This window comes from Lontra canadensis, unplaced genomic scaffold (assembly GCF_010015895.1).
Source record: "Lontra canadensis isolate GAN:19392208 unplaced genomic scaffold, GSC_riverotter_1.0 scaffold179, whole genome shotgun sequence".
Lineage (NCBI taxonomy): Eukaryota > Metazoa > Chordata > Mammalia > Carnivora > Mustelidae > Lontra > Lontra canadensis.
The window spans coordinates 3,088,836-3,112,918 of NW_022631173.1; the positions used below are offsets into that span (position 1 = coordinate 3,088,836).

Genomic DNA, 24,083 nt, shown 5'->3' on the forward strand with positions numbered 1-24,083 from the left:
TCCATTGATCTATGTGTCTGCTTTTGTGCTAGTACCATACTGTCTTGATGATGACAGTGTTGTATAGAGCTTGAAGTCCAGAATTATGATGTCACTAGTTTTGGTTTTCTTTCTTTCTTTTTTTTTTTTTTAAGATTTTATTTATTTATTTGACAGACAGAGATCACAGTAGGCAGAGAAGCAGGCAGAGAGAGAGGAGGAAGCAGGCTCCCTGCTGAGCAGAGAGCCTGATGCGGGGCTCGATCCCAGGACCCTGGGATCATAACCTGAGCCGAAAGCAGAGGCTTTTAACCACTGAGCCACCCAGGCGCCCCTAGTTTTGGTTTTCTTTATCAACTTTTCAGTGGCTATTCAGGGTCTTTCTGGTTCCATACAAATTTTAGGATTATTTGTTCTAGCTCTCTGAAAAAAGTTGATGGTATTTTGATAGGGATTGCCTTAAAATGTAGATTGCTCTAGGTAGCATAGATATTTTAGCAATATTTGCTTTTCTAATCCATGAGCATGGAATGTTTTTTTTATTTCATTTTGTCTTCCTCAGTTTCTTTCCTGAGCATTCTGTAGTTGTCTGAGTACAGATCCTTTGCCCCTTTGGTTAGGTTTATTCCTGGGTATCTTGTGGTTTTAGGCAATTGTAAATGGGATCAACTCCTTTATTTCTCGTTCTTCTATCTCGTTGGTGTACAGAAATGCAACTGAGCTCTGGGTATTGATTTTATATCCTACCACTTTAGTGAATTCCTGTATGAGTTCTAGCAATTTTGGGGTGAAGTCTTGGGTTTTCCACATACGGTATCATGTCATCTGTAAAGAGTGAGAGTTTGACTTCTTTGCTGATTCAAATACCTTTTGTTTCTTTTTGTTGTCTGATTGCTGACGCTAGGACTCCTAGTACAGTTTTGAACAGCAGTGGCGATAAGAGGCATCCCTGCTGTGTTCCTGATCTTAGGGGGAAAGCTCTGTTTTTCCCCACTGAGAATGATATTCGCTGTGGGCTTTTCATAGATGGCTTTTATGATATTGAGGTATGTTCCCCTATCCCTACACTGTGAGAGTTTTAACCAAGAAAGGATGCTGTACTTAGTCAAATGCTTTTTCTGCATCTGTTGAAAGGATCATAGGGTTCTTGTCCTTTTATTTATATATTGTATCACATCGATTGATTTGCTAATGTTGAACCACCCTTGCAGCCCAGGAATAGATCCCACTTCTTAGTGACTAATCCTTTTAATGTACTGTTGAATCCTGTTAGCTAGTATTTTGGTGAGAATTTTTGCATCCATGTTCATCAGGGATATTGGTCTGTAATTCTCCTTTTTGGTAAGGTCTTTGTCTGGTTTTGGGATCAAGATAATGTTGGCCTCATAGAGTTTGGAAGTTTTTCTTCCATTTCTATTTTTTAAAACAGCTTCAGAAGAATAAGTATTAATTCTTCTTTAAATATTTGTTAGAATAGCCCTGGGAAGCGATTTGGCCCTGGGCTCTTATTTGTTGGGAGATTTTTGATTACAGCTTACGTTTCTTTTCTTTGTTATGAGTCTGTTCAGGTTTTCTATTTCTTCCTGGTTCAGTTTTGGTAGTTTGTATGTCTCTAGGAATGCATCCATTTCTTCCAAATTGTCCAATTTGCTGGCATGTAGTTGCTCATAATATGTTCTTATAATTGTTTGTATTTCTTTGATGTAGCTTGTGATCCCCCCTCTTTCGTTCATGATTTTATTTATTTGGATCCATTCTCTTTTCTTTTTGGTAAGTCTGGCCAGTGGTTTATCAATCTTATTAATTCTTTGAAAGAACCAGCTTCTAGTTTCCTTGATCTATTCTACTGTTCTTTTGGTTTCTATTTCATTGATTTCTGCTCTAATCTTTCTCAGTTTTCTTCTTTTGCTGTTCTTTCTCTAGCTCCTTTAGGTGTAAGGTTAGGGTGTGTATTTGAGACCTTTCTTGTTTCTTGAGAAAAGCTTGTATACTTGTATTGTTACATACTTCCCTCCTAGGACCGCCTTTGCTGCATCCAAAGGTTTTGAATAGTTGTGTTTTCATTTTCATTTGTTTCCATGACTTTTTAAAAAAATTCTTCTTAATTTCCTGGTTGACCCATTCTTTAGTAGGATGCTCTTTAGCCTCCATGTATTTGAGGTCTTTCCAAATTTCATCTTGTGATTGAGTTCCAGTTTGAAAGCACTGTGGTCTGAAAATATACAGTGAATAATCCCAGTCTTTTGGTACCAGTTGAGACCTGATGTGACCCAGTATTTCATCTGTTCTGGAGGATGTTTCATGTGCATTTGAGAAGAATGTGTATTCTTTTGCTTTAGGATGGAATGCTCTGAATATATCTGTGAAATCCACAGATAGTCATTCAAGCCTCTTGTTTCCTTGTTGATCTTCTGCTTAGGTGATCTGTCCACTGCTGTGAGTGGGGTGTTAAAGTCCCCTACTATTTATTATTGTATTATTATTAATGTGTTTGTCTAATTTTGTTATTAATAGTCTTATATAATTGACTGCTCCCATAAATATTTATAAATATTTATAATTGTTATATATTATAAATATTATAATATTTATAATTATAATTATAATTTATATGTAATTATAATTTATTTATAATTATAATTATAAATATTTATAATTGTTAGATCTTCCTGTTGGATAGACCCTTTAATTATGATATAGTGTCCTTCCTCATCTCTGACTACAGTCTTTGGTTTAAGATCTAATTTGTCTGCTGTAAGGATTGCTACCCTACCTTTCTTTTGATATCCATTAGCATGACAAATGGTTTTCCACCGCCTCACTTTCACTCTGGAGGTGTTTTTGAGTCTAAAATGGATCTCTTGCTGACAGCATATCTATGGGTCTTACTTTGTTATTCAATCCGATACCCTGTGTCTTTTGATTGGGGCAATTAGCCCCAATTTGCATTCAGAGTAGCTATTGAAAGAGTTGGCTTCAGTGCTATTGTATTACCTATAAAGTCACTGTTTCTGTGTATTGTCTCTGTTTCTTTCTGGTCTGTGTTACTTTTGGGCTCTCTCTTCCCTTAAAGGATCCCCTTTAACTTGCAAAGCTGGTTTAGTGATCACAAACTCTTTTAGTTTCCGTTTGTCCTGGAGGGTTTTTCTCTCTCCTATTTTGAATGACATCCTTACTGGATAAACTATTCTTGACTGCATGTTTTCTCATTTAGCACCCTGAATATATCATGCCTATCCTTTCTGGCCTTCTAGGTCTCTGTGAATAGGCCTACTGCCAGTCTAATGTTTCTAACCTTGTAGGTTATGGACCTCTTATCCTGAGCAGCTTTCAAGATTTTTTCTCTGTCTCCAAGATTTGCAAGTTTCACTATTATATGTCAAGATATTGACTATTTTTATTGATCTTGAGGGAGGTTCTCTGTACCTCCTGAACTTCAGTTCCTGTTTTCTTCCCTAGATGAGGGAAGTTCTCGGCTATAATTTGCTCCAGTATACCTTGTGTTCCCCCTCTCCTCTCACTCTCCTCTTCTTCTGGGATCCCAATTGTTCTAATATTGTTTTGCTCTTTGGTATCACTTACCTCTCAAATTCTTCCCTTGTGATCCAGTAGTTGTTTATCTCTTTTTTCCACAGCTTCTTTATTCTCCAGTAGTTGTTTATCTCTCTTTTTTCTCAGCTTCTTTATTTTCTATCATTTTGTCTTCTATATCACTAATTCCTCTTCTGCTTCATTTATCCTAGCAGTTAGAACCTCCATTTTTTATTGCATCTCATTAATAGCCTTTTAAATTTCAGCTTGATTAGATTCTAGTTCTTTTATTTTTCCAGAAAGGGATTCTGTAGTGTTTCCTATGCTTTATTTTAAGCCCAGCTAGTTGTCATCCTGAGACCGTGCTATTCCACCTAGGATTCCACCCTGTTTAGCCACCTGAACACCTTTCAGGCCCAAATGTCTGTCACTGGAGCAGAGTTATAAAAGTTCTGATTTTTGTGCTCCACTGCTCTATCACTTGAGGGTAGCCAGCTGGTAGAGGCCCCCTCTCTAGCAGTTTATCCTCCCATATACTGTGTCAGATTCACTTCTCTTCACCTCCTAACTTTCAGAAAGTGGTTGCTTTTCTATTTGTAGAGTTGCAGCTATTCTCTTAGATCCCTGGTTGAATTTGTAGATGTTCAGAATGATTTGGTGGCTATCTAGCTGAATTCCTGGGACCAGATGAGACTAAGGTCTCCTACTCCTCCACCATCTTGGACTATCTCCTATGCAGTATTTTTCATTTAATCCTTAACAGTAATCTGTGTGGTAGACATTATTACTTCTGTTTTGTAGATAAGGAAATTAAGTATCAATTTGCTCAAGTCCCTATACCTGTGATTTTAGACCTACTCTTCTCTAACTCCAAAGTCCATAGTTTGTTTTTTGTTTTGTTTTGTTACTGTTTTGCTCTATTGCTTACTGCTTATTTAATTTTGGTGGGGTCTCATGGTGATACTCTGTTTGCTGCTTTGTGTTTTGACCATCATGTGTCTGCCCAAAAAAAAAAAAATTTTTTTTTGTTTTTTTTTTTTGCTCCACACTCGTAAATAATGTTTCCAAGTCATTGTAACCCTTTCTAAGCATCAACTTTAATAGGGATATAATAATCCATTAAGTGGGACCTAGCATTTGTTTACCTTACCCTTCCCCTCTTGTCATAACTGAAAAGAACTTGTTGTGAAGTTAGTTACAATTTCTTACTTAAATTATTTTTTAAAAGATTTTTAAAAAAGATTTTATTTATTTACTTTAGAGAAAAAGAGTGAGAGAGAGAGCATGAGAGGGGAAAGGGTCAGAGGGAGAAGCAGACTCCCCACTGAGCAGGGAGCCTGATGTGGGACTCGATCCTGGGACTCCGGGATCATGACCTGAGCTGAAGGCAGTCGCTCAACCAACTGAGCCCACCAAGGTGCCCTTTAAATTACTTATTTATTTATTTATTTTTAAAAGATTTTCATTTTTGAGTAATCTCAACACCCAGCATGGAGCTCGAACTTAGAACCCTGAGATCAAGAGTCACATGCTGTACTGTCTGAGCCAGCCAGGCACCCCAGTTTCTTCCTTTTTATTTTTTAAGTGGGCTCCATATATAGCTTGAACTCACAACCCTGAAATTAACACCTGAGCTGAGATCAAGAGTTGGAATTTTAACTGACCAAGACAGTCAGGTGCCCCAATTTCTTACTATTTTAAATGTTGTTATGATGAACATCTTTTTCCAAAGATTACATTTTTGTTTAGTTTTAGGATTATTTCCTTAGAGACTCAGAAATGGGAAGACTAAGTCAAAAAGGTCAGAAAATGTTAAAGCTGTTGCTACATTGCTTTCTGAAAGAGTAAGGTTTTACAGTCTTAGCAGCTGTATATTTTTCACCAGTACTTTCACTCATTTTACTTTAATAAATATATATTGAACTTTTATTTTGAGCCAGCCCTGAGAGACATCATGGCATACAAGTTGAAGATATCTTTGCCCTCACAGAGCTCATAGTGTAGTGGAGAAGACACTCAGATAGTCAACTATAATATATTCTGTTGCCTCCTGTGAAAAGGATAGATACAGTTTGTTGTAGAAGCACATAGGAGAGATAACTAAAATTGCCCTTTTAAAAGATATGTGCTATTTAGACCAAATATATCTTAACCTATTCTTAGTTAATTTATTTATTTCTTAGTTTGTTCTTAATTTATATTTTATTGATTATTAATGGGTTCTACAAACTATTATGATTAAAAATGAAACTGGGACACCTGGGTGGCACAGTTGGGTAAGTGTCTGACTCTTGGTTTTGGCTGAGGTTGTGATCTCAGGGGCATGAGATCAAGCTCTCCATCGGGCACCATTTCGGTGTGGAGTCTTCTTGAGACTCTCCCTCTGCCCCCCCAATCAATCAATCAGTCAATCAACAAACAAACGTTAGAACCTTAGAAAACAAAGATTGTAAAATGAAACTTACACTGAAACTGTTTCTGACACATGGAAGTCAGATTTTGTCTGTCATTAGTCTTAGACTGAGAGAATACTCCAAACATAAGACCATCTAAAGCCTACCTGTTTAATTTACATTGTTTCACAGTTTGTCTTAAACTTGTTTTTTTTCGTATAATCTGTCATTCTCTGCCCAATTTCCAACTTACTCAGCATTGGATATGCAAGGTTCCTTGCTTTACTTTTATGTGGAATACTTTTTCTTCTTTCTGCCTGCCAGATCCTCTTATCTGTCCTTCAAAGCTGAACTCAGATGACAAGGTTTGTTAATCAAGGTTTCCTGGACCCCTCATCAGAATATTGATGTTTTTAGTCAGAATACCTTGTTCCCAATAGATTATAGCATGTTCCTGTGATAGTCTTTCCAGCAAGATTGGGAATTTTATATATCTCTGAATCCTCTTTTCTTTTCTTCTTCTTCTTTTTTTTTTTTTTTAAGATTTTATTTATTTGACAGATAGAGATCACAAATAAGCAGAGGCAGGCTGGTGGGGGGAGGTTGGAAAGCAGGCTCCCTGCTGAGCAGAAAACCCGATGTGGGGCTCGATCCCAGGACCCTGGGATCATGGCCTGAGCTGAAGGCAGAGGCTTTTACCCACTGAGCCACCCCGGCACCCCTGAATCCTCTTTTCTTCTACCACATTTGGTAGGCCTCCCATGAGTCATTTGCTAAATTAGTGAAATCCCACTATTTGGGTCATCACTGAAGCTTACAGTGAATGCTTTATTTTTAGCACCTCTGTAGTATTTATTGTCAGTATTTATGGTCTTATTATCTTTTAACACATATGAGTATATAACTGGTATGCTTAAAGTTCATAAGACAGTTATTTAGAATTTAAGGTACATTGTGCTTTAGAAATAGTGTTTTAAATTAGTTTAGTATTCTAAGTACTGTGTAATTCTTAAAATCTGCACCGTTCTCCCTAGTTCTGTATACCACCTATTCTTTGTCATTATACCTATGTGAAAACTAATTTCATGTTCCCCTTCTGGACTTCAGGAGCAGGTCCTACCACCAGATGAGTAGCTGAAACAAGGGAAGGCGGATTTCCTTTCTTTTCTTTTCTTTTTTTTATTTTAAGATTTTATTTATTTGAGAGAGCGAGCATTCATGAGCGGGGTTGGGGGGGTAAGGAGGAGGGAGAAGCAGACTCCCCACTGAGCGGGGAGCCCAATGCTGGGCTTATTCCAGGACCCTGGGATCATGACCTGAGCTGAAGGCAGATGCTTAACAACTGAGCCACCCAGGTGCCCCAGAGATTTCCTTTCTGCTTTCCTGTTCCAGAATACTTCAAAGATTAGACAGCAGAGCAATGAAAGAAGGTCCTAGACAACCCTAGAAATTGTGGGGAAGATGGAGATTGTGGTTTTGGTGTCTGGCAACAGCCTTTATAGGCAGATTTCCAATTCCTTTCAAATTTGAAACAGATCTTAAGCCGTCTCTTAGTTGCTTCCTTCCTTTCTACTTATTAGTTGAAAATTCCATGTAGGATAAGTAGGAGGTGACTAATTGGAATTCAAACAGGACAATAAAGTCAAGGTTAGTTTTCATCTTGAAGAAAGTTGGAATGATTTTTGAGCATCCCTTAATTGTCAGCCTGTGACTCTTATATACAAACATCAATGGATTCTCATCATCCTTTTGTGACTGCCTATATAATGAGATTCTACCATAGTATATTTGTGCTCAAGGCTGTAAGTGTTGTTTAGCGGAATTGGCCTCCTTTTGCTTCTCACCTTTAATTACCCTGGTGTTTATATGCACTGGTTCTGAGGATTATTGATTTGTTTTCTTTTCAAAGTAATGTTGTTACCCCAACCCCAAATTGAAATTAGTGAGCTGTGTTGCACAATGAAACTTAAAGAACCTTCTAAACTGATATTGACTGATTTACAGATTTATATAGATTCTTTAGCTATTCTATCAAAGAAAATCTAATTCAAATGAGACCTTCTTTTTCTAAATATTTAACATTTTGCACTAGAAGTTTTTGTCTATTCAAATTATTTACATTAATATTATCTCTAGAGCTATTATACCTATATATATATTTTAATGGGTACAGGTCTCCTGGTTCAGTATGCCGATTGCTTATAATTTTGAAGAAATAGGCAAAAAAAGTAGAAAAAGATTTTATAGTCAGAAGATAATGCCACTATGAATATTTCATAAAAGAATAATGTCTAGGGGCACCAGGGTGACTCAGTCAGTTAAGTGTCTGTCTTCGGCTCAGGTCATGATCCCAGAGTCCTGGGATTGAGCCCCAAGTTGGGCTCCCCTGCTTCTCCCTCTCCCTCTGCTGCCCCCACTGCTTGTGCTCTCTCGCTTGCTTTGAAATAAACAAAATCTTTTAAAAAAAAGAAGAAGAAGAAGAAGAAGAAGAAGAAGAATGTCTAGATAAATTGGTATCATTTCCATCGTATTAAGACAGTCTCCAAAGCAGAAAGTACCAAGAAGCTTAAGGAAAAATTACAAGATGGTTTTAAAAACCAACATTATTGAGCATACAGTTCCATTTCTTGGTGATGACATCACTGGTTTCAGGAATATTAATGGTTGGAAATAGCTTCTTCAGAATTTCAGATGCTTCTCAGAATGAAAATACCTGGTCATTATTTGGGTTTTAGAGAGTTGGTCATATAGACAGTGGCTGGCATACATAAAACAGCTACATTGGCTGATAGGGAAAGTCATATCCTAGTTTTTGACTGGAATATAATGTTTACCACAACAAAATGGTACACAAAAGATTCTTTTAGGGAACCGAAAAACTGATAGCAAAATACAAGTTGCTGAATATAGTGTAGTGAAACAGTGGTTGTAGAGCCCCAGAGAAGAAGACAGACCTGGGCCTAGCGCTTCAATTCCTAGCTGTTCAGTTAGGAAAAGCAGTTAAAAATCTCTCTTCCTTAGTTTTTTCAACTGTAGAATCAAGATAATGGTACCTATTTCTTGTATTCATGTAATAAATAATTAATGAGTGCCTATTATGTACCAGATACTGTTTATAGCCACCAAGGATATTGATTGGTGTGGGGATGGGTGTTAAAAATCCTTGCCCTCATGGGGTTTCATGAATGAGTTAGATGATGAATAAGAAATGTGAGTTAAGGGGCACCTGGGTGGCTCAGTGGGTTAAGCCTCTGCCTTCAGCTCAGGTTATGATCTCGGGGTCCTGGGATCGAGCCCCGCATAGGGCTCTCTGCTCAGCGGGGAGCCTGCTTTTCCCTCTCTCTGCCTGCCTCTCTGTCTACTTGTGATCTCTCTGTCTGTGACATAAATAAATAAAATCTTAAAAAAAAAAAAAGAAACGTGAGTTAAATATATGGACTGCCAGTAAATGATACAAATGTGAAGTGTTGGAGAATGGAGAATGAGGTCAGAATATTTGAAAGGGAAGACATCTCTGAGAAAGGTTTCTGTGAGGATGAAATGAGATACTGAATGTTTATCAGAGTGCTTGGCATATAATAAGGCATCAGTAAAAATTAGAAGCTATTATTGTATTTGTGGTATTAAAAAAAAGGCAAGTAGATTGGTTAATATTACTGAGATAACACCAATCAAAAGTGAGTTGAAGATTATATCTAATGAAAGAAAATTAGTGTATACAGAGATACACACACACTAGTCCATATCCAGAGACTGGTTGATATTTTTTATTCAAATGGAATCTCTTCGGGACGCCTGAAGGCTCAGCTGTTAAGCATCTGCCTTCGGCTCCGGTCATGATCCCAAGGTCCTGGGATCAAGCCCCACACTGGGCTCCCTGCTCAGCAGGGAGTCTGCTTCTCCCTTTCCCGCTCCCCCTGCTTGTGTTCCTGCTCTCACTATCTCTCTCTGTCAAATAAATAAATAAAAACCTTTTAAAAAGAAAAAAACAAACAAGTGGAATCTCTTCAACCATAAACAATTTAATATTCTGAGCTACTCACAAAGTTGTAAATGGTACATCATCAGATGTTTTTTCTGTTTGATTTTATTTTTGTTTTATTTTACCAAAATTAAATGACTTTTCATTTTGGGGTGTTGTATTTCTTAAAACCGTGATGTATGTATAAATTTGGAAAAACTAGTTTGCATTCCACTTTCAGTCTTTGAGTCAGGGATTATCTTCTAGTTTATCATGTTTGTCTCTTGAATGTATCTAGATCATTAAGACTTAGATGTTTGAGCACTCAGCTAAAAAAGCACCATGAAGCCTAAAGCTGAAGACCTTTTGTTATTTTCATAGAGTGGAATACATTTAGAATAACACAATTTTGGTACTCAAAATAAGATAAATGATGGCCTACTCCTTTGTGTCTTTCAGTGTATTGGCATGCATCAGCCCTGAAGCAGTGATTTCTGGATTAAACTACATGTCATTTGCTAATGTTGGCATGAGTGGCTTAAGCCCCAGCGGTGTGGATTTGAGCATGGAGGCAAATGCTATAGCTCTGAAGTACTTAAATGAAAATCAGCTGTCACAACTGTCTCTCACTCGATCAAACCAAAATAATTGTGATTCATCTTTTAGCCTTCTACATATTAATACAGACAAAAGCACTGTGGGGCTTAGTTTAATTTCACCAAACAACATGTCATTTGCAACCAAAAAATATATGAAGAGATATGGACTCATACAAAGCAGTGACAACAGCGAAGATGAAGAAGAGCCTCCAAACAATACTGAGAGCAAGAGTGAACATTTATTGACTCAGAACCTTACATCCACACCTGAACAACTTGACTGTCAGAAAGAGCCTTCTAGGAATGCCTGTGAAATCATTAATCGTTATGACTGTGAATCCGGGAGCACCCACACAGACACGCCAGTATTGAGAAATATTACAAATGATGTTGTTCAGCCAAAAGCAACACAGCAATTGGATGAAAACCCAGCTTTCTTACTAAAAAACCATAAACCAAGTCCTGCAATGAACCTCCGAACCGGAAAAGCAGAGTTTACCCAACATCCTGAGAAAGAAAATGAAAGGGACACCCCAATTCTTCCCAAAGGTTTGAAACCTGAAACTTTAAAACAAATGAGTAGTATGAATTCAGTAGGCACCTTCTTAGATGTAAAGCGGCTCAGACAGTTGCCAAAACTATTTTAAACCTTAAACTTGCCACTCTCCTGTTTCAAGGATGGGGGTCTCTCTTGAAGAGGCTTAGGGAAGCCGAGCCTTTGGTAGTTTGGGGGATACCCTAAGCATTCTAGGGCCCAGTCTGTTTCTTGGTAGCAGCTGACTGCAAAGAGCTGAACAGGTGACCCAATGGTCGGTGAGATGGTGCGAGCGTAGAGGAGCGAGAAGTGTCTGTTCACGGAGAGCCGTTCAGCATCCCTGCAACCGTTGTTAAAACAAATCCTGAGATCACTTATCTCGACAGATATAGGTAAACCAGTACTATCCAACTCTGAATCTGAACTGCTGTTTTATATTGTAAATTGTGAGAAGTAACTCCATTTTCCTAGTGTGTTGCATCTCTCCATCTACCCAGTTTCACCTGAAATAACGTAAAATAAACTTATCATGACCCTGGCTAAATTAGCTAAATTGGCCCTTATTGAATTTAAGGGGAAGGTTTTATTTTTAAAAATAACTTAAAGATCTTTTATACAATGAGTATATATGTTCTCTTAATTAAGATCATATTTGTTAAATTCTGTGGAGGTAAATCTTTTAGTCTGGTGGTTTGATGTTAATGTAACATTTTCAGCTTATAGCACTAGCTATCACAAAATAAGAAAATTATTGAGCATGAGTTGTTTTATAAACTTTGAGTATTTCAAGTGTTTTCATATTTTTTAATAGAACTTAATAAAAATGTCTAGATTTACTCTTTTCCTCTATAGCATATCCTTCTCCCCTTGTTATTAAAAAACTTATTTGACTTCACAAAACTTACAAAAATAATAACACAGTTTAGGTATACCCTTTACCCAGTGACCCCCAATTATGGTATCTTACATAACTGTAGCAAATGATCAAAACCAAGAAATTGACATTGGGTGTGATATTAGTAACTAAACCACAGGCCTTGCAGGTTTCACAGGTTTCTACTTGTACTCATTTATTCACTTTTTGGTGTATAAGTCTGTGAAATTTTGTCACTTATTACAGATTTGTATACCCTCCACCGCAATCAGCATACAGAACTGTTCCATCACCACAAAGAAACTCCCTAGTGCTGCGCCTTTAGAATACAATCCAACCGCCCCCAGCCCTAATCCCTGACAACCAATGGTCTGTTCTCCATCACTAGAATGTTGTCATTTTGAGGACATCAATATAAATGGCAGCACAGTGTACAACTTTTTGAAATTAGTTTTTACTAAGCATGAGGTCCTTGAGATCCATCCAAGATGTTAGTGTTGCTTCCTTTTTTCTCCCACCTTCTTAAAAATTAAGTTTTAAATTTTTATTTCTAAATATAAATGGAAAAAGTCCTCATTCACTTGAGAGATAAAGCTCTTCTGCTGAAGTTAACTTAAGCTGTGGTTGCCTTATATCCAACTTTGACATGTAAGCTGGAAAGAAGGGGACTTTGGATCTCTAAATACTTTCCAACTCATCTGGGCCTTCTGAGCTAATAATCTGATAGAACCGCTCATAGTTTGTAAGCCAAAGTGTAGTGACCTGGTGGCTCTCTGCTGGTCCCTGCTGGAGCCCTGACCAGTTGCTGCCTGTTGCCCTGCAATGTTGCTCTTGCCAGTGGAAAGTAAGACATGGAAATAGCAAGGACAAGAAGTCTGTGTCTTCCCTTTGTTTCCTTAGGTAAGAATCATTTGGCAACTTTAGTTATTTTGTTAAATAGCATAAAAACCCACTTAAAGGCTTCACTAGAGTCAACTTTTAAGAAACGGAATTGTCAACGCCACTTTGCATGTGCTATACTTAACGCTAGCCCCCAGTACCTCACCCAAGGAGCCAGTGTGGGCACAATTTATACTGCACGTGATTAAAAAACCTGAGAGAATTCTAGTAAATTAACTGACAGCCTCACTAACTCTACCATTATCACTGGGAACCCTATCATTTTCACAGCAAATAAGAAGCTCTCTGTCTGAACAATAAAAACTGAACTTGAGGCTTTTTAGGCAAAATCTAATTCCATCCCTTCTGTTAACCACATCTGATTTAAGGCCTACGATAAGACACTTAAGCAGTTTTGGAGACTGAATTTAGACTGCAGACGAATTCAACAAAACGTGTCTCTTTCTACTACATGCATGTCTAGAGAAGAGGTGACCATCACTGAAGCCTCCTTTGGAAAGTTTTCTAAGAATGTTTTACTCTGGGAGCACCTGGGTGGCTCAGTCGGTTGAGCATCAGACTCTTGATTTCAGTTCGGGTTGTGATCTTAGGCTCGTGAAGTCGAGCCCTGTGTGGGGCCTCGTGCTGGGTGTGGAGTCTGCTTGAGGTTCTCTCTCCTCCCTCTGCCTCCCTGCCACTGCCCACATGCTCTCACGCTCACATTTTCTCTCTCTCTCAAAAAAAAAAAAAAAAAAAAAAAAGTTTACTGTGTGAAGTTATTTGGTAAATTCATTGCTATGGTAGCTTTTAAGCATCTTTGAGCAAAGCATGAGTACTGGAAAAATTGGATTAAAAGACTAGATACGATTGCCTCTCAAGTGATATTTGTCTGAATATTTTTCTTTCATTCAGTCCCATAGCATACTGTTTAGATACATGGGTGCTATTTCAAACGGAATAAGGAAATGATGGAGCTTCCATTCCTCAGCTTCTGGAAAACAAACCCACTCATCTAGGTCCTGGCCAACTGGCCTTTCTGCTTTCACCAAACATCCCCTCTCTGAACCTCTGAACCCTTTGCTGCCTCATAACGCTATGCTCACTTGTCCTCTGCCTTACCCTTCCTGTGCTAACCTGCACAGAAGTAGATGCAGACATATTAGACATAAACCTTGCCTTTGCCAGCCGTGAAGACTAAGGAAAAGAGATACGCCCCGGAAAGAGTCATACCACAGTATGAGACAGGTGAAACACTGAAAGGAGTGATGGAGACTGGAAGGATCACAGAAGCATAATCATGACAGCTTCCATCTTTTTAGGCCCCCTGTGTTCACTGGGTGCTGTGCAGAGTACTCCACATGCATTGATCGATTCATTTAAGCGTCCTTGCTGACCCCAGCTGATGCCTGTCATTCTCACAGTTAAGGGAATAGCCTGAGGGAGATAATTGACCTAAGTAAGTTGCTAGCAGAGATGCAAGCTCAAGTACAATCCCAGAGCCCAAGCTCTTACTAAGCCACTGAGAAATACAACTCCTCTTAGGCCTGAGGAATTCCAGAAGAGCTTCCTACAAGAAACATGTTGAGCTGAATGAGTGATTTCAAGTACTGCAGTCAATGCTGTTTTGAATATGTGCTGTCCTCCAAGCTGCCCTGCCTCTTTGGCCCCAAGAAGGAGTCCTCTGGCCCTTAAGCCAAGACCAAAAATTACTATTTTCTACTCAACAGTCCTGAAGTAGACAACCCCAGCTCTGTCAATGTTAAAGAGTTCACGTCAATGATTTTACATCATGGTAGTCAACTGAGTCTACTCTATGAGCTCCAGAAAATTAGAGGAACAAAAGAATTTTCTGTGCTTTTATTTTCTAGATGTTATGAGGCCAGAACCTTTCCTACTTCCCTAGATTAACTGAGAGGGCTTTGTGCCTGTAAAATAAATTTAATGGTAGTGTCTTGGGTTTGTAGACTGCTTTGGATTTTTCAAAGTGCTTTCTGACATACTTCCTCATACAATCCTCACATCCAAAACCAGACTGAATCATGGATGGAAGGCATCATTAGCCCCTTTTTACACATAATGAGAAAGACACAGATAAGGTACAACTGGGTCAAGGTCATACATTTATAGTTAACGAGAACATGAGCCTTGTGTTCTTCCATAGCATCCAGCCCAGCAACAGCTTTTTCCTCCATTCTTCCTCTCCCCACCAGCACCTGTTTTACTCCTAATCATTCAACAGGTATCCAGCATTGATTCTGCTGGGCATGCAGCTAGATGCTGAGCACAAGGTGATTAACAAGACAAACTTGCCTGTGTAGGATCTCAGTCTAACCGGGGAGAGACCTGCAAATATTAGCAATACAGTGAGGTCAGCACTCATTTAAAAAAAAAAAACTCTATAATGTGTGAGGGTATATGAAGAGGAGCTGGGAGGTGGGGTAATTCTGAGAATGTTCTAGATTTTTCCAGAAACTTGTAGGAAGAATAGGGAAGAAAAGGCGAAGAAATATTATTTCTGATAGAAAGAACAGCTTGTTGGGAAGCATGGAGATACGAAGAGGCACAGCATTGGAGGAAGGAATTGGGGTCAGGAAACCAAAGGGAGAAAACATGCAAGTAGGAAGAATACTTCACTGAGTCAGCAACAGTTGGGTTTCTCTTGCTGCTCTGCCCTAAATTCTATGACTTTGGGCAAGTCACCTCTTAACACTTGGCTTCTGTTTCCCAATTTTTGAGGTGAAGGGTAGCCTATCTATCTGGCATTCTGTGATTATGAAACAATGATGCAGAAATACAAGGTATGAGGAGCGGTTTGCAAGTCCAGAGGAGGGAGAGGCTTCTGCAAGAGACAGCATTGGAGTTAGGCCTTGAAGGATTTTGAAGGATTTCCACAGTCACAGTTAAGGAAAGGAAATTTCCCTACTTTTTATAATGCTTAATATATTTCACAATTTAAAATGAAAAAGAAAATTCCATTTTCTCCAAAATGTTGAGTGATACCTGTTGTAAGGGGTATCAACATGTCTTTCTCCAGCTCTGAATTTTGTAGTCCCTGTATTTAAGGTGTTCAAAGTCCAGCGTGGAAGGAAACCTCAAACCCACAAAAAGGGGCTTTATGGTTTGGAAGCATGGGTGAAATTCCCTATCTCCTCCTCTCCACCCCCCAAACCGGAACTGTCTGGGTCACAGAGAACATCCTCAGAGGAAATCCTGTTTTCCACTTCCTGGTCAGAGGCTGAACTCCAGGAAAAGGATGGATTTGGGGAGAGCTCTGTGTCCTGCCTCTTCATGGGCGGTCTGAGGCTAGGAGGATGAGAGGGACTAATTAAAAAAACAATGGAAAAGATGACGTCAGGTATCCGAGTGTGTCAGAGCTGCAGGGCCCTCAGAAATTACTTGGTCTTCATTGTACAAATGAGGACATTGGGGTCCTGAAAAGGGACTTGCTCAAGTTCACACACTTAGTAAGCACAGAGCTGGGACTGAAATTCAGGACTCCAGACCATACTACCATATGCCATGGTATCTGAATCAGTAAGTTAGGTATCAAGCAACGACCTAGGCCCTTCCTATTTTCCTTTATACCATAAAGGGAATAAAAAGGCAGTGTCTGTGCATACACACACACGCACACGCACACGCACACACACTTCCCAGCCTGCTTGGTTTGCTCACATGGCTTCCTTCGCCCAAACCCTCCATGGGTTCAAATCCCTGTGTATATCCTTCAAAACACAGCCTAAAAACTACCCTGCCCCACATGCCCTCCCCATCCTACAGGAAACCTTCCCAAAATCCTGTTGTGGAACTGAAATTTTACTCCTTTGACTTTACATAATTCTCTCTTTGATCCTCTGTCCTCTTACAGATTTATTACAACCAACTAGTATGTTGGCTATGTGTCCCCATGGCTGGGAGCTCCTCAAGGTCAGGGACCACATATGATCCCCTTGTCCAGTGAAGAGTCACAGGGACAGGGTCTACTGACCATTTCTGCTATATCTGGGGCCTTGTGCTAGACCCCAGGGAGCATAACCAAGGAAGCAAAAGACCCTGTTAAACCCTGCTCTTGTACAAATGCATTTTTTGCGTGCCTAGACACACACGTGCAAATCCTATTCATATCTATCCAAGTCCTACTCAGAACCTCATTTAGACCTCACGATAATCCTGCGAAGTGACGGGAGCAAACGTGTAGTTTCACCTGCAGACACACATTGTCCTCAGTGAAGTAACGACAGTTTACTGAACGCACCTGCTCTGTTCTAAGCCCTTTACGTTTGTTGACTGAGTCCTCGGGACAAATCTTAAGGGGCAGATACTTTTACTATTCCTTATGTTATGGGCTAGAAATTAGGAACAGAGAGGTTAAGTAACTTTCCCCCAAGGTCACACAGTCAACAGGAAGAACAAGGATTCAAATCCGGGCAGTCTGGCTCCAGAGCCATTGCTCTTAACCTGAGCATTGTGTCAGGATTCTCCCTGAGAGGAAGTGGAGACTCGGTGGTAAAGTGATGTGCGCAAGGTCACAACAGGTGAAGTCAGGATTTGAACTCAGGCCTGTCTAGCTTCAGAGCCCATGTTTTCCTTCACTTCCCCTTTTTCTCCTCCTCCTCATCCCTTGGCGACAGCAGGCACTTGAAGGAAGCATGTCTTTCAGTTCCCTAAAGCCCATGTTCCTACCTTGATAAGATGATGCAAGGTCATAGATGCTTCTTGGAAGGGAAGCGGGTACATGGACCATAGCTGTCACTCCTGATGAGGGATTTGCTCCAAACCCCCAGAATCACGCTGAAGAGGCCTGCGCTGTTACTCTCAAAGCCCCCTCCCCACCTATGCTCCCTCCCCACTGAGCACAGAGAGTACACGCAGAGACCAGAGACCAGGGGTTCAGGAGCCCCATCCCCATGAAGGCCCATATTTCCTGGGCTTCCCCAGGAAGAGGCTGTGACTCACAGCTTGCATCCTTGTAGAGTCATTTCTCTCTCCTAGTAAGGACCATACAGGACACATTCGCACATTCTCTGTGACTGGTTTCTAGGGCCGGGAGGGCTGGCCAGCTGGGCTTCCTTTAAGCTCATGGCCTAAGTTCCTGCTGGGTGGTGTCCTTTTCCCTCAATTTCTTTCTCCAGTTGTGCTACTCTTCATCCTTCAACATACAGTTGCGGGCTGCTACTCTGTCTCTATGATATGTTGGGGCATAGACAAATCAGACCCGGTCCCGGTCTCCAAGGGGCTCATTGGGGGTACAGAATACCCCTGCTATAGGTGTTTGGCACCATATTGGAGGGATGTTTAAGGGACATGGGAGAAAAAGCTAGAGGCAGAAACTTCTGCTTTCCAGGAAGTCCCAAGGCAGCCAAAGTCCTTGGCTTCCTCAGTCTGCCTAAGGAGATCTCCTTGGTGTTCACCTTGTCCCTCTCCCTCTGCCACCCAGTGCCGCAGGACCCCAGTGTACAGTCCTGGGGAAACAAGACCAGGGTGGGACTGACCCGGAAAAAACAAAATACCCAGCCTTGTGCTGTCAAAGGCCTGAGATCATGGATATGATTCCAGTTGGCTCTTTTCCATTCTCCCAAACCTCACAGACATAAGCCTCAGCTCCTGGCAGGTAGCCCAGGTGGACTCTGGGTCCTCTCATATCCCTGGCAGCCCCCACAGGGCCCAAAATTGCCATTCAAAAGTGTTTGTTTAAAATGAACAAATAAGCAGGAGCCATGCCCACTATACAGATGAGGAAACTGAGTTCCAGAGAGGGTGGAGAGTTGCTCTCCCACCACAGCTTTCAGTAATCGAATGAGAAGGAAGCCAGATTTCTTAACCTAGCGCAGAGCATGCTATCCAAGAAAGGGAATAGGTTTCCGGGCACTTATGATGTTGTCTGGCACAAACTAGACACTTTGCAAGTGTGGAATAAAGGAATGAATGAAGCGGGGCAGGCATGCATTTTGGATAGCCCTGGCCTGCTGTTCTTGCCTTATCGACCACAAAGCCCCTTCGTATAACTTGAGGGACAATCATAGCTTCTCACTGTCCCCATAAGTACCCTTTCCCTTCCCACAACTGGGCCTTTGCACCTACTAATGCACTTCCCCTCATCTGACTGGCTACTCACAGTCCAAGATAGATGACACCAGTTTTGCAGAGTCTAGCCTGATCATTCCCAGTGAGAGCACCCAACACGCATGTACAGACAGACAGACACACACACACACACACACACACGCACAGTCTCTCCTGGGTTCCCAAAGCATCTTGCATACCCCTCTCTGGAAGAGCATGTGTGAAGCTGCACTGTGATCCTTGCTTCTGTGTCTTTCTCTCCCGTCTTAGTATCTGTAGGTCTGAACCCAGGGCCTGGTGTGGAGTAGAGGCTCACAACAAAAATTGTAGCTTCTATTTATTAAATTGTGCTCAGCTATGTGCTAAGCTCTTTATATATGTCTCATAGTGTTTCCAACAACCTTGTGAATCATGCATTATTTTTAACCCTATTTTGTTTTATTTTTATTTTATTTAATTTATTTTTTAGAGAGAACACAAGCCAGGAGAGGAGCAGAGGCAGAGGCAGAGCAGGCCCGCCCAGCTGAGCAGGGAGCCCAACTCGGAACTCAATCCCGGAACCCTGAGATCATGATCTGAGCCAAAGGGAGATGCTTAACTGACTGAGCCTCCCAGGTGCCCCCTTACCCCCATTTTAGAGATGAGGAAACAGAGATAGGGAAAAGTGCAGTGACTTTCTTAGGGCCACCAGCGACTAAGTAGTTGAGGAGGAACTTGAGCCCCATGCGGTTGACCTTCAATCACGTATTCTTATCCAAGCCATTAGGCTCAATCCTGTGAGTAGGTTCCAGGCTGGACACACACAACGCAGGCCACACAGGGCCATGCAGGTGACAGGGCCTCCTGCCACGGCTTTTCCTGGGGACTCAGAGCTGTGTGAGAGAGCCTGGTAGGCCTATGTGTCTCCTTAATGGTATCTTTTAAAAAACGCTCCCCTTCCCTTCACATCCTTTTCGTCACTCCCGTGCCGCTGCCCCAGTTTGCTGGCAGACCGGTTGTGACTCTATGGGTCTGATTTGCTAGGGTGTTATGGGGAAGCAGGTTCCCTCGTGGGGGCACTGGAGTTGTCACTGAGAGCCTGAGTGGAGACCCAAAAAGAGGAAGGAGGCAAAGATGAGAGCCAGATTAAAGGCAGAGACAGAAAGAAGAGCAGACCCAAAGAGTGAGAGTTTAAGATAGAGACAGCAGAGTGAAAGAGATGATAAGAGATAAAAGGGAGGGAGTTCTTGTGGTCCCCTCGCCCCACTATTAGAGATGGGGAAACTGAGGGTCAGAGGAAGTGACCTTACTTCCTGGCAGATGTGTCTGTCACTTTTGCAAACACCATCAATCCAGTTCCTCTCCTGTCCTCAGATATCTACCCTGCTCGGGGGTCTGGCCCTAAGCAACAAGTGTCAGGCTGTCAGGCTGTCCCGGAGGGCTCTGGGGCATGCTAACGAGGACAGCGAGAGGGGGTGTCAGCACAGGATGGATCAGGGACGGTGTCCTGGACAGGATAAGACCGAAGCCAGACCACAAAAAATGTTTGTAATCAACTTTATGGAGTTATGATTTATATACAATGAAATGCACCCATTTGAAGTGTACAGATTTTTGACTTTTGACACACATAGGCTCGTAAAACAGCACCTGAAGAAGGTATAGAATATTTTCATTCCCCAGAGAGCTCCCCTCTGCCTCTTTGCTGTCATCTCTCCTGTCACCCCTGATCTGAACTCTGTCCTTACAGATTAGCTTTGCCTTTTCTTGAGTTCTCTATAAGTGGAATCAGACACAAGTATACTCTTTGGGCCCGTCCTCTTGCACTGAGCATAATGTTTTGGGGACGATTTCATATTCTTGCGTGTACTAGTAGTTTGGTTTTTTTAACTACTGAGTTGTGTTCTATTGCATGACTGCACCACACTTTATCCATTCACCTATTGATGGGCATTTGGAATGTTTCTGGTTTTTAGCTGTTACAACTAAAGCGTCTGTGAGAATTGGGTCCTAGAGTTCTTGGGGATATATACTTTTCAATTGTCCCAAGTAAGTATATGTCTATAAACTGTATATGTATAAAGAACTGCCAAAGGGTTCTTCAAAGTGGATGAGTCATTTTTGCACATTTGCTCCGCTTCCTCACCATTCCTTGCTATTATCAGTCTTTTATTTTTAAAAAGTATTTTATTTATTTTGAGAGAGAGAACGTGAGAGAGAGCAGTGGGGAGGGGCAGAGGGACAAAGAGAATCCCAAGCAGACTCCATGTTGAGCATGGGGCCCGTCATGGGGCTCGATTTCACAACCCTGAGATCATGACCTGAGCAGAGATCAAGAGTCAGACACGTAAACGACTGAGCCACCCGGGCAGCGCTATTGTCAGTCTTTTAAATTTTAAATTGTCTTTTAAATTGTTTTAGCTATTTGTTTTTAATATTTAGGGTCACAAAGGATTTAAAGTGGGTCATAATCACAGTGCTATCCCTTGTCCTCGATTATGAAGTAGTTCTCTCAGTGTCCCAATACATCGTTATAGCTAGCAGGAATGACAAGGACATCGGGTCCAAGCCAACATGGGTGCCAACCAGCTGAGTGACCTTGGGTGAGCTGCTCCTGCTTCCTTATCTCTAAAGCTGGGGTCAACACTAGCAGCCTGGCAGGGCTATGGGAGAGGACATGGCAGAGGGGAAGCAGAAGCACGGAGTGGTACAGGCAAACATAGCAGATGCTCAGGAAATAGAGCCCCTTCCAGCGGCCCAAGGGGCCCACCCACAGGTATGTACACACACCCTAAGTCCCGGGCCTGGGTCAGTGACCACCAGCCACTATTTGCTATCGAGAGGGCTGGGGGCGGGGGGCCGTGGCACACGTACTCTGTCCTTTTCTGATGGCTCTAGGAGCAAACCTGTGGATGGCAGAGCTGTCTGGGCAACTCTGCTTGTGAGGACAAAGTTAAGACACTAACCATTGCCTCTGGGGAGCACCCCTTCTCTTCTGAATGCTCCTGTAAGGGCTGTGGGTCAGGGAGAGGGATATGGCTTCAAAGCATTAGGAAGCACAGTGTTTTCAAGGGTCTTCTGGTGGCCCTTCCTGCAGGCGACAGCAGCAAACCAGAGCAGCGGTTCTCTAATTTGGGGTAGCATGCGAATTACCTGGATGGCCTGTTGAAATGCAGACTTCCCAGCCCAGAGTCTCCCATGTATCAGATCTGGGGCGGGGCCTGGAAATTTGCATTTCTAGTAAGTTCCCAGGTGATGCTGATGGTCTACTTTGAGAAATGTGGAATTAGAGGGATGCCCTTTATGTCCCGGGGAGCCAAGGCAGCTGTGCTGGGGTTTGGTAGCACAGAGAGTTCTCTCCCCACCTTTTCAGCTTGGAATTCCATCTCAGGCCTGCTTGCGGGCAGGGCGAGGTGTCTCTCAGAGCAAGGAACAAAGGGAGACCGCAGGGAACTGGGAGGGGGAAACCAGGACACCTCCTCCAGTCGGAGTTCTTAACCTTGAAAATGTGGCTCCGCAAAGTTGCTCAGCCTCTGTGCCTCAGCTGGCTACCTACAAAATGGAGGTCATGGCAGCCCCTATTTCACTGGGTTGTTGTAGGATCAACTGAGTTAACACTTTTGAAGTGCTTAGACCAGTATCTGCTACATGGCACCACCACCTGGATGTCTTGGAAGGAAATCAGGCTGCCCACCAGCGAGCACACCTCCAGCCTCCCCTCCGGAAAACAAGCTCGGGGGAGAAAGCTCAGAGATCCGCTAGAACCCAGAACCGGGTAGGAGGAAACACTTGAAAAAATTAAAGCTTCAAATTTGGGGTTTAGGAAGAACCCAGCCTTTGGTAGGGGTATGGAAGGAGGTGAGGGACGGGGAGTGGCCACCAGAGCCGCAGGCACCAAACCCCAGGAGGCTGTTCCCTCCAGGCTGCTCCCCTCCAGGACCAGACTCCAGACTGACCTGTCTGGGTCCCAACCTCCCCTCCTCCCTCCACCCCGCCCCCCAGCCCAGGCGCTCTGGGTTTCCTGCCCGCCCAAGGCCCCTGCTTGGGGCCGGCGGAGGAGGGGTGGCATTTCCTGGCGGGGCCATGGGCCACGTCACTCGCTCCTGGACGCTCGGACAGCGCGCTGACCGACAGGCACCAGATGCTATTTCGGGCGGCGCCCCGCTTAGTGCGCAGTTTCCGTTTTTCCACCGACTGTCGGAAACAGGGCTTGGGGGGAGGGTGTACACGTCACGAGCCCCCAGCTCCAGGCCGGGGTGGGGGTGGGGGACAGGTCCGGGATGGCTGCCAGACTGTCACAATCTGGAGCTCTGCGAACAGAAGGCGGTGGTGAGCGTCACCTCCGCAACCCGACCGATGCCTGGGCACATTCTCTGCCATGGGACTGGCTCACAAGAGCTTTGCCTCTGTCCGTTGTTCCTTCCCTACAACCTGGTAGGGTCATTTAATGACCCGTAAGAGAATCCGAGAGCCTGTAGATGCCTCCAGCACCTAAAGTCAAGGAATTCAAAACCAAATGCAGATTCTCTCCCTCTGCCCCTTTTACTCCAGGCCCCCATCTCCAGGAATGACACCAACATCTAGGCAAAGGAAAGCCAGAAAGCCAGAGGGTTCCTGGATTTCTCCTTCTCCCTTCTCCCCTAAACCATATTCTTACAAATTCAGTTTTGTATCCTAAATACATGCCATCTTCATCAGCTTCAGTCCACCACCCTCCAGTTGGACCACTGTATGTCAGAACTAGTCTTCCCACTTTCCACACACCCACACCCCTTCTCCACCTTGCGGCCAAAGAGCTTTCCAGAAATGCAAATCTGATCTTATGTAGGACTATGCCCACTCTCAAATCAAATAAACAAAACGCCCCCACCCCAATCCTTTAAAATGACCAATCCTTTAAAATGACCGCAGGCTTGCTCCAACCAGACTAAACTCTACTGTTCCTTGCATGAAATTAAGGTCCTTCTGCTTCAGCCCTTGTCCCACGTGGAAGGCTCTAGATGTTCACTCTTCTACCCACCCTCAGATTGCATGCTTATTTTTTAAATTTTTTACAATAAGATATTTTTTTTAGGTTTTTTGGGTTTTTTTTTTAAGATTTTATTTGGGGCACCTGGGTGGCTCAGTTGTAAGTGTCTGCCTTTAGCTCAGGTCATGATCCGAGGGTCCTGGGATCAAGTCCCATACCGTCTCCTTGCTCAGCAGGAAGCCTGCTTCTCCCTCTCCCATTCCCTCTGCTTGTGTTCCCTCTCTAGCTGTGTCTCTCTCTGTCAAATAAATACATAAATCT

The 24,083-nt window shown here is 42.4% G+C and overlaps 1 protein-coding gene across 4 annotated transcripts in view; it reads left to right on the plus strand.

Annotated features, from left to right (window-relative positions):
* Positions 1 to 12,788, plus strand: part of STIL (STIL centriolar assembly protein) — a 68,524-nt gene extending 55,736 nt beyond the window's left edge. For all 4 annotated transcript variants that reach the window (XM_032846642.1, XM_032846645.1, XM_032846644.1 and 1 more), the window contains one exon: positions 10,324 to 12,788. In XM_032846642.1, the coding sequence (XP_032702533.1) occupies positions 10,324 to 11,110 (787 nt within the window). In that variant the 3' untranslated portion in view covers positions 11,111 to 12,788. The remainder of the gene's footprint in view (positions 1 to 10,323) is intronic.
* The last annotated feature ends 11,295 nt before the right edge of the window (positions 12,789 to 24,083 follow it).